Below are 14,510 nucleotides of genomic sequence, written 5' to 3' on the forward strand. Positions count from 1 at the left end.
ACCGAGAAACCGATGGATAGACGCAGTAGGAAGCGATCTCACAGCAATGGGAATTCGCAACTACGAAGAAAAAGCAAGCGATAGAACACTTCGGAGGAGTTTTGTGAAGAAAGCTTTGACGCACCCCGCGTTGTAATGCTGTGAATGATGATGATTCCTGTGTGGAAACATGGAGCCTCACCTGTATGACCAAGTAATAATAGTTGTCTCCTCTTGTAGTCAATTTTTACAGTGATGCAATTTTATGTTCCTAAGAAATATTTGACATCTGTGAACTGTCAACTGTCTGAATTAACAGCGAGTTATATTTACAGTTTATTTCTGGTTTCCCCTGCCTCAAAAATTAGCACTAGCAGCGAATTTTATTTCAGCCATTTCTTAAGAAGAAAAATGCTGCCAAAATATTTCCTTTAATTACTGAAATTTCTGACAACTACTTCCATTGCTTTGAAGCTTCCGAATTTAGCGTTGAAGGCAAGAAGCGTCCTTGTTTTTCGAATTAGTGAAACGAAACTGTTTGGAAACGATGAAGAAGATCTGTTTCAAAGATCTTACGAAATTTTTGGAAATAAAGCAATTACATACACAAGTTTTTTCATATTTTTACGATATTTGCAATATTTTTTCATGCTAAATTTTTTTCTCGCTTATGCTTTATAAAAATATAGTTCACTGCACAGCAAAAATCTTATAAATCATAATTTCAAACTTTTCACAAAACTTTTCAACAGAAATTTAACTAGTTTATAAAAATTGTCAAAACAACAGAAAAAACAAGTTTTTAGAAAGGTTCCTTTTGCTTCAAAATCGTTTGAATCAGTCTGCGAATTGCAGTCGAGAGGCGTCAAAAAGCGTATTTTTCACTAAAAGGAGAGCTGCCTTTACATTTGAGTTCAATAAAGAATTCACAGTAAAATAATAATGAAAATGGGTGTATTATTTTTGCAAATATTCTCCTTGGAAGTCAATGCCCAATACAGTCTGCATTCACTCGAACCAACTGTCAAAGCACTTTTGCTGCTCTGCAGTGGATACCGCAAAAACGAGTTGTGTAAAGGTTTCAACAGCTTCTTCAGGCGTTGAAAAACATTGACCGCGCATTTTATTTTTGATGTTCGGAAACAAAACAAAATCAAGAGCTACCAAATCAGTACAGTAAGGCGGATGACCCACTATTTGTGGGTGCTCGAAAACTCTCATGTGTGAGCTGATAAGTGAGCGCTCGCATTGTCTTGGTGAGGGATGATGATTGGCGGTTAGTTTTCCTTAATTCTCCCAAAACTTCTGGCAAACAACTGGTTTTGTATCACTTAGAATTTATTGTTTTCAGTTTTTCTAGTGGCTTGGCTGCGCCATCATCAGATTTTCCGAAAGAACCGGCGACCATTTGCTTCTTATGCAAACAACTTTTGTTGGATTAAGCTCGTTTTGGAACACCCATACTGCGTACTGCCATTTTTTTCGGCTCATATTATATATGTACTTACTACTGTGGGCAAAAAGTAAGGTGAATTTATTTGTTAATAACATCTGGGCCAACTTTCATGTGAATGTCATTATCAGTAATATATTTACGCTTGTGTTTACCAAACGACCAAGAGTGAATTTTTCGATTTTTACAATGTCTGATTTTATTGAGCAGAGAAGTGCCATCAAATTTTGTTCGCGGAATGAAATTTCGGCTGCGGAAACATTTAGCATGTTGCAGAAGGCATTTGGTGATTCGACCATGTCGCAGAAAAATGTTTATAAGTGGTACAAAGACTTCAAAGAGGGTCGAGAACGTGTTGATGACTTGGAGCGCTCCGGACGACCATCGACGTCAACAGATGACCAACACGTCAATAAAGTGAAGGAGTTAGTGCTCAAAAATCGTCGATTGACTGTTAAAGACCTTACTGATATGAAAACCATTTGAACAACCGTTTGGGCCTACGAAAAGTCAAATCTCGTTTGGTACCGAAAACTCTCAATTTCTTGGAAAAAAGTCGTCGTGTTGATGTGTGTGAAACTATGCTTTCAGACTATCAGGACAAGCTCAAATGCATTATTACGGGAGATGAGACTCGAATTTCTGCTTACGACCCTGAAACAACCGAGCAATCAAGCGAATATCGTGATAAAGGCGAGGCCAGACCGAAAAGAGCACGTCAAAGTCGTTCAAAAATAAAGGTCAGTTATGACAGTTTTTTCGATTTTCGTGGTGTGGTGCACTATAAATCCCTTCCACCTGGCCAAACTGTTAATAAGGAATATTATTTAAGCGTTATGCGTCGTTTACGTGAAGCAATTCGTCTAAAAAGACCAGAATTATGGGCCAACAACTCTTGGTTTTTGCATCACGATAATACACCGTCTCACACTGCACTTCGTGACCATTTCGCAAAAAATTCCACGCATATCGTTCCGCAACCACCGTATTCGCCTGATTTGGCTCCGTGTGACTTCTGGCTATTCCCAAAACTCAAGAGACCATTCCGGGGAACTCGTTTCGAGTCGATTGAGGAGATAAAAGTTGAATCGAAGAAGGTGCTGATGGCTATACCGGAAATGGACTATTTTGCATTTTTCGGGGATTGGAAAAATCGTTGGCATAAGTGTATTTCATCGAGTGGGGATTATTTTGAAGGGGATGCAATTGATTTACAAGAATAATAAAGATGTTTCATTTTACAACCAAATTCACCTTACTTTTTGCCCACAGTATAGATTCATGATTCGTCGCCTAGTGTGCTGTTATATGTAGACATGCTTTTAACATAGCGTCTGAATTTCTTCAACAGCATGAGTCCTTTTTGGGCAATTATCAAATTTTACGGTACCGAGAACAAATTTCCTTGTCCACCAAATGTTAATGCAGTACAGTGTTTTTATAGATAACGACCTCTCGGGTTGGCCAGAGTAAAGCGAGCTAAGCAGTGTCAATCCTCAACCCTCTCTAGTTTATTGGACGAAAAGCCCATTCTCCTAACTTTCATACCGAGTAGACAATCCTCCGACCACCGAACCTTTAAAGAGGCGGCCAAGACAGATAAGAGACTGAAAACTTTATTCATTGACCTTTCACCAGATGTTTTTTATTATACCGTACGTGGATTCCATGGCACACCAAATGGAAGAACAAAAGTCGAAGAAATATAATTAAAAGTAAATTTAAGACAATGGGTGCAGACGATTCGCGAATATCCCCACGAAGAATATTGACCTTTCTACTGCTAGCTCAGTTTTCAAAATAATCTCCCTTAATACTAAGGGTTATACTTCGTATATACATACAGGTCTTTCCTAACCCCTTGTCGTGCTTTGACCGAGTCTGAGTCGTGGTGAAAATTTTGACCCAAACATGAATATGACGAGCCAGGCTCGTGAATATATCGTAATGAATCGATTTCAAATAAATAATGAATACAAAAGGTATTAGAGTTTATTTCAGCAACAGCAGTATTGTGCAGAGTGTCTATATCAGAGGCATTTACATTTTGACTCGTATTGTGACCTTTCTCGCGCATCAGTCTGATCTGTTTACCACGCGTTGACGCCTAACACTTGGACCCGAGTTTCGTCTAGCTAACTGGCACGGAGAAGTGTTAATACGAGTGTAAAATAATAAGACCAAAATGACAATAAGAAACGTTGCGGTAACTGTTTTCGATTCACCAATCACCTAACGAGTAGTAACAAAAATTTCCCTTGAATCCAATGATGCTTGTGATTTAGCAGCACTCCATTATTTTCGTCTCATGTAATTATGTTATGCAATTCGATTACTTTTCGCAATCTCATCTACAATTCCATTTCCTGCAATGGTCCCGCATATAGGCTCAAACAAAAAGACTAAGCACTCGCACCACGACACACTTAGGTGCCTATCAAACTCACACTCCAACGGCTGTCAAAAAAATAGAAAGAAGAAGAGTGTTTTTATTTATAATATTTTACGAGGACTTGCTCTGAACTGGAATTTGACTGCAACATTTGTTAGATCCGCTAAATAAAAATTTTACCACCTTAATATTCATAAGTACATAAAGCAAATTAACTTACCAGCTATATACCTATTAACACAGTTCAAACTACTACGTATCTGGGACGATAATCCCGAATCTCAAAAAAATCGGGACCGGAAGTGTTTCAGATTTCGGGATCCCGAAAATTTTGAAATGTGGAAATGAAAGAAGTAAAATATTGCGCATTACGAAATTTTATTGCATTAAAAGCTTTTCAATTTCCATGAAAATGGTTCCAATTTTGCTACTGTCTAAATGTGCAATGCGGACTAAATTGTTTTGATTTGAAAACTGCATCAAAAATATTAGTTTGGTGAAAAAGAAATCCATTTTTGGTGCGAAAATTTTTTGCGTAAATGGTTACAAACGGTTTTATGATCGATCTTTTGCTCGTGATCGATGCTACGGCCACTAACTTGCCGGTTAACTTTGATTATTTCTGTGATTTCATCGACATTTTCCACAACTGTCGCCTGCCTGTGCGAAGTGCAGCTTAGCATTGAAAAAATGCCTGAACGGAATCGATGAAAGCAAAATGGCTTGTAATTAGCTTTTGTAGCATAGGCACCATAAACACCATTCACAATTTCGGTGGGCTTGGCTTGCAGTTTCGCATTTTGACTTTTATCAAAGAAAAACTGTAAAATGTACAGAATTTTCTCTCTGTTGGCGTCCATTGTTAACACCCTGCAACTCACAACTGAAGAGAGCAAACAAAAAACAGAAAAAGAAATGTCACCTTGACAACGAGCGTAAACTTTAAATTGTTTGATCAATACTTTACGAGATATCGATCATCTAACGTGGCTGAAGACTGGATTTCTTTTTCGACAACCTAATATTAATAAATAAATCAACTCATTCAGTCGAACTGAGGAAGAAAAAATGTGCTTTTTGAACTCTTAAATTTTTAATTATTATTTCATGGTATATTTAAATGTTTTCAATTATTTCATTTCTACTCATATTAAAAAAAGTTATGTCCCAAGGTGTATCCCGAGACTTGAATTTTTCACTTCTCGAATTTTTTTCCCCATATTAACCCTTTGGGGACGAGTGTCGGCATATAGCCGCCCAAGTCGATTTACCGTTCCGGACACGTGACGGCATGTAGCCGCCCAAAATAAGTTCGTAGCTACAAGGCTGTCGCGAGCTTGACTGTCATTCTGAGCGATAAGATGCGCATAGGTATAATAAAAAAGTCACGATTTCATTCAAAGACATTAGAGGCCATTAGCGATGAAGTCTTATCTTCCTTATAATATAAACTTACGATGTGAGTCGACGGTAGAGTCAGAACGACTTTCTGTTCTTCGATTCAGCCACTCAGTGTATTTTTTTTTTGTCGGGACAACTAGCAAGTGCAGCACTCAGGCATTAATTAAGTCCATTGTACTACGCTTGGATTCCCTTTTAATTTTCTTTAAATCTACCCGATCTCCGAAAAAATGGGAGTAGATCTTGTGGTGCCAAGGAGCCAAGATGGTCGCTTCTTAACACATCAGTGACAAAGACCTCAAACCTGATTCGAGCGAAGGCGGGGCAGACACACAGGAAGTGGTCCGCCGTCTCATCCTCCTCTTCACAAGCTGGGCAGAGTACACTGTCTGAGATGCCCAACCTTTCCAAGTGCTTCGCCCACAGAAAGTGGCCCGTCATCAGTCCAACCAGCCGTATGTACTCCCCTCTGCTTAATGACGAAGGGTTTGCGATAGTCGATCGGACATGACAGGTAACATCAGTTTAGCCCATCTGCAGCCTCTCTCAGCCTGCCAAGCTCGCTTGTGGGTTGTTACCCATTTACTAACCGTGGCTGTGATGGCCGCAGAAGAGAATGGCAAAATGGGCTCTGGGCCAAAGAAGTTTGCCTTAGAGCCCATCTTAGCTAAGGAGTCAGAGGTCCCGTTACCCGCGATACCCACGTGTCCCGGGACACATGTTAGCATCAGGCTATTATGTCTACCGACATAGTTCAGCCTGGATTTACAGGACTTGACTACCCCTGATGTGGTTGGAGGGCTGTCTAAGGCCATAAGCGCAGCTTGGCTGTCGCTGCAGACACATATAGATCTGCTACTCCATCGCTTTTCCACAACAAAGTTCATCGCTTCTTGAAGTACATACACCTCCGCTTGAAACACAGATGCATGCGTTCCAAGAGCAAATTGCAGTTTTGTCCCGCTGGATTCCACGTAGACCCCAGAGTCGGAGCCATGCTCGGTCCTGGAGCTATCCGTAAAAATGCGAAAACAGTATTTTCCGGGCTCATTTTCTGAGTTTTCCCACTGTCACTGCCAGAGGAACCAGCAGGCTTTTTATATATTATATTTTAATATATATTTTATCCTACGCGCGATAGTGACAGTCTGACGAATATTACTTTGAATCTGATAAAATGGAAGATGACGGCGTTACTTCGTCAAGTGGAAGTGAAATCCGTGCAAAATGGAATCCACTCAGGCATTTCAACATTAGCAGTGATAGCAGTTTGTTTATAACTATTTTTTGATTTTATGAATAATTTTTCGTGTGAAATAAAGCCTTAGTTTAGTGCGCACTCCAATACCTCTCGTCCTCAGCGACGTTCGCCCGTCGAGCGGTTCCGTCCTCAAAGGGTTACAAGTTATGTTCCGTGTCAAATTCCGGGATCCCTTTGAAAATATTTTAAAAATCGGGATCAAAATTGTCTACTTTTTCTACTAATATTGGCATCCCTACATGGGCACATGTTACACAAATTGCTAGAAAAAAAAATTGTCTAAGCTCATTGACATTTAGTTGTAATTCCACTGTGGGATATATTCAATTTGTTTCCGTAGTAGCTTAATAACTGACAAGCGTAATCAAGTGCTATTTTATTTTTGTAATTTGTAGTAATGTAAGTATGTAAAACTCGGTAGCAACGTACACAGCAATGTAACTAACCAGATTTTATCGTAGTCGGTCTCGTAGGCATCCACCCAAGTGAGCGCGGTTAGTAGACAATTTACTTTTACAGAATAAACATCACTTCTGTTAAATGAAAAAAAAAAAAAATTATCTATTTGAAAGTGATTTGCATTTACAATTTCTATAATGGTTCATTCTTCGTACACAGCCACTCAGCATCCGAATCCAATGAATTTTAAATATCCGAATCTTGCCCGCTGGTTGCTCATACTGGAGATAATAGTTGGTCTACTAATATCATTCCTAGCAATTTGGATATTCTGCTTGGCGCCAAATACGGCCATACAATATAATCCCTACTGGAGCGGTTTAGTGGTGAGCAAACAATTTACTTACTATTTTTAATTTAAAATTGCGTGAACACTGTTACATTTACTGGTTGGTTTATTTAGCCAGTTTTTTTTTTAAGATCATTTACATAATATTTATTAGTGAAAAGTTTTTACTGACGCTAAGTTTTCCAATTATTGCAAATTGGGTTTAAGAGTAGTAGGAACTGATGGTGAATATAATGAGAAATTAACACAATTTTTTTTTTTAACTTTTATTTAAATGGCGGGATGGAAATCCAAAGTATTCCACCGTCTGTAAGATCACTGATCACTGTAAGGCAATGCCGAAATTCAATGTTAGCTTCATTAATGAACGAACTCAAATTTACTCTGAACTTTTCGATTGCATGTGAAAACGCGTATTCAAAGTCTTTATAGTTATCGTGTAGTTTATATTCCCTCCTTATTGGATTAAGTCTGACACAATGAAGAACTTACCTCTCCGCACTCCCATAGCTCCGAGTCGATGGCACGAATCATGTGCAAATAACTGCCATCGTAAGTGTGGCCAACCAATATTCTGTTGATAAGTTTTATATTTTTTTAGATCCAACTTACAATTTTTGAACCAGGTGACTTTGCTTTTTTGGTAAATAGATGAGGTTAGATTAAATGGCTGCTCCTTGCTTGTGGCCCACTTGGACAAATAATCAAAATTCGTCAGTTGTGGTGCCATTCAGGGTAAAGGAAAAAGGAGAAGGGAAGGAAGAAGTAGCCTTGTGATTAGCGGATGGTGACCATGCACTTACGACGACACCTACGGTGGCTGATTTACGTTTGTAATTAGCCGCATCAAGCTACTGATGAGCTTTAGCAGGAGTGTGATATTTAAACCCACAATATCCGCAAGTGTAGCGAAAAAGTGAGAGCCCACATGTCTAAATCTTTGCCAGACGAGAGCAGAGCAGCTGAGACGAGAGTATTGAGACACTTCTGCAGCACGGACTTGTGGCAATCCCAAGTCTCACCGCATGGACAGCTAAAGGACAATATCCGGTAAGGATACCCACCAAACCCGAGAGCTGCGGCTTTGTTAGCCTTAGCAGTTCCCTCGAGCGTTCCCGATCTACCCATGGCTAGAAGGATCTCGCGAACTAGCACGTTTGCGCACTAGCCCAGCATTCGATGAGTTGAATCGAAGCTTATATTTCCAGGAGCAGACCACAGGTTTTTAAGCGAACCCCAACCCTCTCATTTTCGACGAAATCGTCTCCAAAGTTCCTTGTCTAGCCAGCTCATCAGCCCAGCAGGGAACCCAAATGAACCTGATATCGAAGAATGTTTCCGGATGACCAAAATTATTTATTTTTCTCAACCTCCTCACACAAAGGTTCAATGTTGTTCCACAAATGGAGGGAACTACAGTTTCAAGCCGACTCCGAACGGCAGATATTTTTATGAGAAGCTTTTTCATGGCAGAAATACACTCGGAGGTTTGCAACTGCTATTAGAAAAATGTTTTTCCTAAATTTGGTGTTTCACCGAGATTCGAACCTATGTTCTCTCTGAATGGTAGTCACGCACCAACCCATTCGGCTACGACGGCCGCTACCATTCGGTTAAACTGCTGAACACTTTCTTTGGCACTGTGTCGCTCTTGTCAGAACGCAACATCGTTCTTCTTTGGATGCCTGGCAGCCTTGGAATCTGTAATTTTCCATAATATTTCATTGTTTATTAGAGAAACGAAGCAGATTCACGAAGCAAATTAGAGGAGAGACTTGACGCCAAACAAGTGGGACGCTCTACATTCTCATGGACCGTAACCTAACCTAACCCAATTTCGCTGCAGCAGGATGTGCTATCCAATGTCAAATATCCAATAACTTGTGACAACAGCAGTTGGTGGAGATATACCCTCTGCCTCCATTTTAATGATGATTAAGGTTTATTTGACGGAGGAAGGAAGATTCCAAAGGAATTTTAGATCCTCCCATCTTCATTTAGATATACCTAGTTAACATTGAGAGATACGATCTCTTGATGCACAATAATTTCTTCTCACTCTAAGGTATCAAGGTTCGCACCATGCGCGGGGAGAGCTCATCGGTCGTTTCGTTACTATGAATATTTCAGTGCTCACGCAGCCAAATCAGAGTGAAGCGATTTGTCGACGAACTTTGTATGTTTGTAAGCTACTCCTTGCGCTGACTTAATAATGCCTGATATGACCATTGGAGTTACCGTGCAAGGGATAGACACTGGTCTGTGGATAAAATTACTGAACTAAATTCCAAATGGCAAAGCTGAAAAACGCTTACCAAACACAGTAATCACATAAACTTTTCGATATGGGGACCCACTGGATAGATTTCGCTCGCCCTGATTGGTTGGTTGGTTAAAGTCGTGATTCCCCCAGAATTCAACTAGCGCTTCCGCACCATTTTGTTTCCACATCCTCGCTACCAACTGGTTCAATGTTATTTACAGCGTGGTTTTATCCAGTCTATGCGGTTGAAGAACCTTATTAGGTTGTTGACGTCTGAACTTGACAGTTGTTCGAGACTATCGAAAAGAGGCTGACGAAGAGTTGACATGCTCTTCCTCCATAAGACAGAGGAAATGGGAAATCTGGTTTTTTACAACTGTGATTGTGTGTCTTGTGAGAGATGCCCATTTCAGCTGGTTGCACCCCGATAGAGCGGAAAAAGCCAGTTATCAGCGCCGTGAGTAGTATTGAGGTTTGTTTGTGTTTGTAGGTGAGCCATAACGTTCGGTTAACTTTGCATCTTGTCTGGTCTCTCTATCTGCATTCCGCGAATTGCAGATATTATAAGGACATTGCATTCTTGATTGCACCCAGGGGTGTGAATACTGATTCTGCAAAAATGTTATTGATGGCAGACCCCCACTTGCCAGTTCATCTACTTTTTCGCTATCTTTAATGTTCCGATCTCCCGGGACCCAAATTAAGGTAACTTTTAGGCTTACACTCAAGGTGGTTATGGTTTACACACCCCTTGCCTTACTCAAAAGTTTTTTTTGTAGCGCCGTGTGTGAAGACATATGCTCTGAAGCATTACGTAAGTAGCGTCGCCTTTCACTTCTCTCTGGCCTAAAACAAAGTCTTCATGTTCTGGTATCACAGCCCCTAGTAAGAAGAATAAGCAGGCGTACAATAGAAAATAGGAAAACAATTGCATTCGACGCGTTTATTGTCATTCGTGTTTTTACAATTTAACGCATGACCTTTTTCATTTTTATTATTTTTGTTAGTTTAAAGATCAAAATATTGTAACTCGCACACAAAGGTTTGATTATTTTCTGTGCGAACAAAGTAGCGGTGCTATAAATGACGCCACCTTTGTATTTTCTAAATCGTAATCAAATTCTTATTGACTATTTTCTACTTGAACTCTGATAACCTTTTCAGCAGGCATTTGATCAGAGTTGCTTTTAGAAACGTTCTGACCTAATACGAGGTTTGCCTTTTATATTTTGCGCCCAATAATAAAAACAGTAATAACAATAATAATGAAATTGGCTTTATTGTCAAGATGAATTCTTCATCTAACTAAAAAAGTGCTCAATTGCACGTAAGTGTAAACGTTTTAGGAAAGTTTATGGTAAAAAACACCAAACATTTTGATCAAAATATCGAAATACAACTCATCACACGTAGTATTGCAATGTCGCGAAATGTAAAAGGCAACTCTCGTACCGTGATGGAGAGAATACAGAAGGTACAATTTTTCATAATATGAATTATATTATTAAATATAATTAACTGGCAAGCAATTATCATCTGAAAAATACCTGAACGATTCGATTTGCAATAGACGGAGTGAGACATTAGACATCGTGCTAGCGGGATGCACCACACTGGCAAACTTTATGGACCCGAAAATAATCCATCTAAACCTGACACAGATGTACAACTCCAATGAAAGCAAAATACCATACTTCAGATACACCCCAGAACCTGTTGAAGAAGGCTCCAACTACCTTCTATATTATAACCGAACAATTTTAACAAATGCCACAAGAGACCACAATAGGTCAGATATTTTCCTGATTGATAAATCTCAAACGACTGGTTATATAGTTGATATTGCTGTTCCTCTAAACAAAAACATGCAAAAAACATATGACGAAAAAATATCCAAATATTCTGACTTAGGCATTGATGTCAAACGCCAGTGGAAGCTAAGGAAGGTGCACATACTACCAATTATCATCTCAGCCCACGGACTAGTGCATAAAAACTTAGCTGACAACGTGAGAACTCTTCAACTCCAAGAATATTTAATTTTCGACATGCAGAAAGCAGCTTTACTCAATTCTTGTCATATAGTCTGAAACTTTTTACGTTTTCTTGTTTGTAAAATTGTTAACTATTTTATATAATATTTATATACATATATTTAATTGTTTAATTGTAATCTTTGTACCTGTTATAAATTATTGGCTTGCAGCACAGCTGTCGCCCATTAATGTAAATCACTCCTTTCTTGGGATGCAATAAAAAAAAAAATAATAATACTAAAAAATAAAATAAAATAAATTTCCGAAGGTCGATACATGGCGAGGCAATAGAAAATAGATGCCGAAGGTGCGGCATTTACGGTGAAAAATCGACCATATAATTGCTGGATGTAGCGTACTTGCCCCCCGTGAATATGTCATGAGACATAACAATATAGCAAAGATCCTCCACCAACAACTTGCGATAAAACACGGTCTCGTACAAGCAGAAGTCTTGTATTTTAAATATGAACCAATGCCAAAATTGGAAAATGCAAATTTTAAACTGTACTGGGACAGATTTATATCCACAGATCAAACAGCAGCTGCCAACAAACCTGACATTATCTTGTTCGACAAGACAAATAAAACGATCGAAGTAATCGATATAGCGGTGCCCCTTAATCGCAACATCCAAAGCACATACTCCATCAAAGTATCGAAGTATGCAGCTTTGGCCATAGAACTGAAACAGATGTACAAAGCGAGGGAAGTGAATATAATTCCAATAATTATATCGTCCACTGGATTAGTGCCTAAGCATTTAATAAAAAACTTGAAGAAGTATGACTGCCAACACCTCTTAGAAGACATGCAGAAGTCGATCGTACTGGACGCAATGTGCAATAGTTCGTAGATTTTTAAATATTTAAGCAATAGCAATCGCATGGGCGTAGAACTTGGACTACGCTCCACCAGAGCACAATCCCTTGAAAATTTTATCCGGGATGTGTAATCTCCGGCAATAGCCGAGATGGATTAAGCTCAAATAAAATAAAATAAAATAAAATAAAACAAAATAAAACAAAATAAAATAAAACAAAATAAAAAAAAAATAAAATGAAAAAAATAAATAAAATGAAAAAAAAAAAATAAAATAAAATAAAATAAAGCAAACAAATAAATAAATAAATGAAATGAAAAAAAATGAATTTTTTATTTTATGTTTGGAATTGTTTTTGTTTTTTTTTTTTGAGTTTGCTGGGCAACAAAAAAAATTTTATAGATAATAAATAAAATTAAAAAAAAAATTTAAAAACATAAAACAAAAACTTTATTTTTTAACTTATAATAAGCAATTTTTTTGTTGCTCAGCAAACTTAAAAAGAATTAAAAAAAATTTTTTTATTTTATTTATTGTATATAATTTTTTTTTTGCTCAGCAAACGTTTCTAATAAAAACAAAAATTTATAAAAAATTAATAAGCTAAAAAGCAATTAAAAAAATACAATTTTCTTTAATTTAATTTGTTTAAAAATTTAACTACTTTTTAATTTTTTTTTTTGTATTTATTTCTTATAAGTATTTTGTTGTATTTTATTTATTGTTTTATTCTATATAATTGCTTGAGCAAATTTTTTTTGTTACTCAGCGAACTTTTTAAAATCTCGAAATTTTTCTAGTACTTTCCCCGTCGCAATTTTTTAACCACATTTTTTTTATATTGGACAAACAACTTTTTTTTGGAAAACATGCAGATATAAGCACCACCTCTTCTCTTAAAAACCTGTTCTGGTGTAAAAAATTCGCGGCGAAAGCAATTAACAGCATCTCATTATATGAAAATATGTTTACTTTTTCTTAGGAAGACATAGTTTCGGATGGTTCCATGTATAGAAGTTCACGCAGGTGGCAAGTCCACTCTGATGTGGCAAGTCTCTGATGATCATTCACCTGGGAGTTGCCTGGACAATACTTCTGCATACGGTTCGAGCAGCTCACAACTTCCGCGCTTCGTCCAAGGATACTTGGCTGAGTAGCTTCTGAACACCTGTTTGGGAGCGAGCGAATGTGAGAAGATGAAGCAGCCCAGTGAATCTTGTTGCACGCTAGGTTTGAGACTTGAGACTTGCCACTTTTCACCCGAGGCACTTTTTTTCTGTTAGCTCGGCCAAAATCGTTTAACGCGCCAATCAAGAAGAAGAAGTCATAAGAAATTTAAAACTTGGAAAATTTAAATTAAAAGCGAAATTTTAGTTTTTTTTTTGGAATTGAGACACTCTTGCCGCAAATGAGCGAAATATGTAGGGATACGAAGTGCACAGTAACTCAGAAATATAATTAGATAAGGAACTATTTGCATTTGGTTGTCTTTGGAGGTGTGCCGCCGAGGCCGCAGCGGCCATTTGGCCGATATTTTGTTCCATGCGTAATTGAGTCATACCAATATTATCATAATAAAGAGAAGGGACAATAATTTCCTAAAAAAATTTATTTTATTCAAAATCAACACCTGCCCTTAAAACTTACCCACCCTTTAAAAAAGCATAGCTTAGAATACCAGCCTCAGCGCTAAACTGATTTGAAAAACCCAAACATTCTTTGATTTCTCGTTTTTCTTTTCTTTTGCTTTCCTTTGCTTTTCCACAGCTCCTACTCGCTGGCATTCTTGGACTTGTGCTTGTACGCTATCAGCGTATTAAACGTCACAAAGTACGCGAGAATTGTTTCAAATTTTTGCGCGCCAATTCGTATTTGCTAGCACTCTTGGCCATCCTGCTCTGCTGTGTGGCCCTATTCTGCGCTGCCTTGCACTATGCGCGTCTTTGCGCCGACGATACGCGCTGCGCACCAACAAACATACTGGAGGAGTTGGGATCCTGCACATGCACCTTCAATGTGGACGACGAAGTGACGGCATCGGCAACGAATAGTAGTGCGGCGCAAGTGGCGAATGGATTGCTGGACGAAGAAGTCGTGCCGGAAGTATTCAATGATCAAAGCTACAAAGTGGAATATCGGTGAGTACAAAATAAT

The 14,510-nt window shown here is 38.4% G+C and overlaps 1 protein-coding gene across 1 annotated transcript in view; it reads left to right on the forward strand.

Moving 5' to 3' along the window:
- LOC128857888 (mucin-2) overlaps window positions 1–14,510 on the forward strand; it is a 92,818-nt gene that overhangs the window by 77,293 nt on the left and 1,015 nt on the right. Inside the window, exons 5-6 of the mRNA XM_054093702.1 lie at window positions 7,105–7,271; window positions 14,124–14,494. Of these exons, the coding sequence (XP_053949677.1) occupies window positions 7,105–7,271; window positions 14,124–14,494 (538 nt within the window). The remainder of the gene's footprint in view (window positions 1–7,104; window positions 7,272–14,123; window positions 14,495–14,510) is intronic.

Source organism: Anastrepha ludens, chromosome 3, assembly GCF_028408465.1.
Source record: "Anastrepha ludens isolate Willacy chromosome 3, idAnaLude1.1, whole genome shotgun sequence".
In the NCBI taxonomy this organism is placed as follows: Eukaryota; Metazoa; Arthropoda; class Insecta; order Diptera; family Tephritidae; genus Anastrepha; species Anastrepha ludens.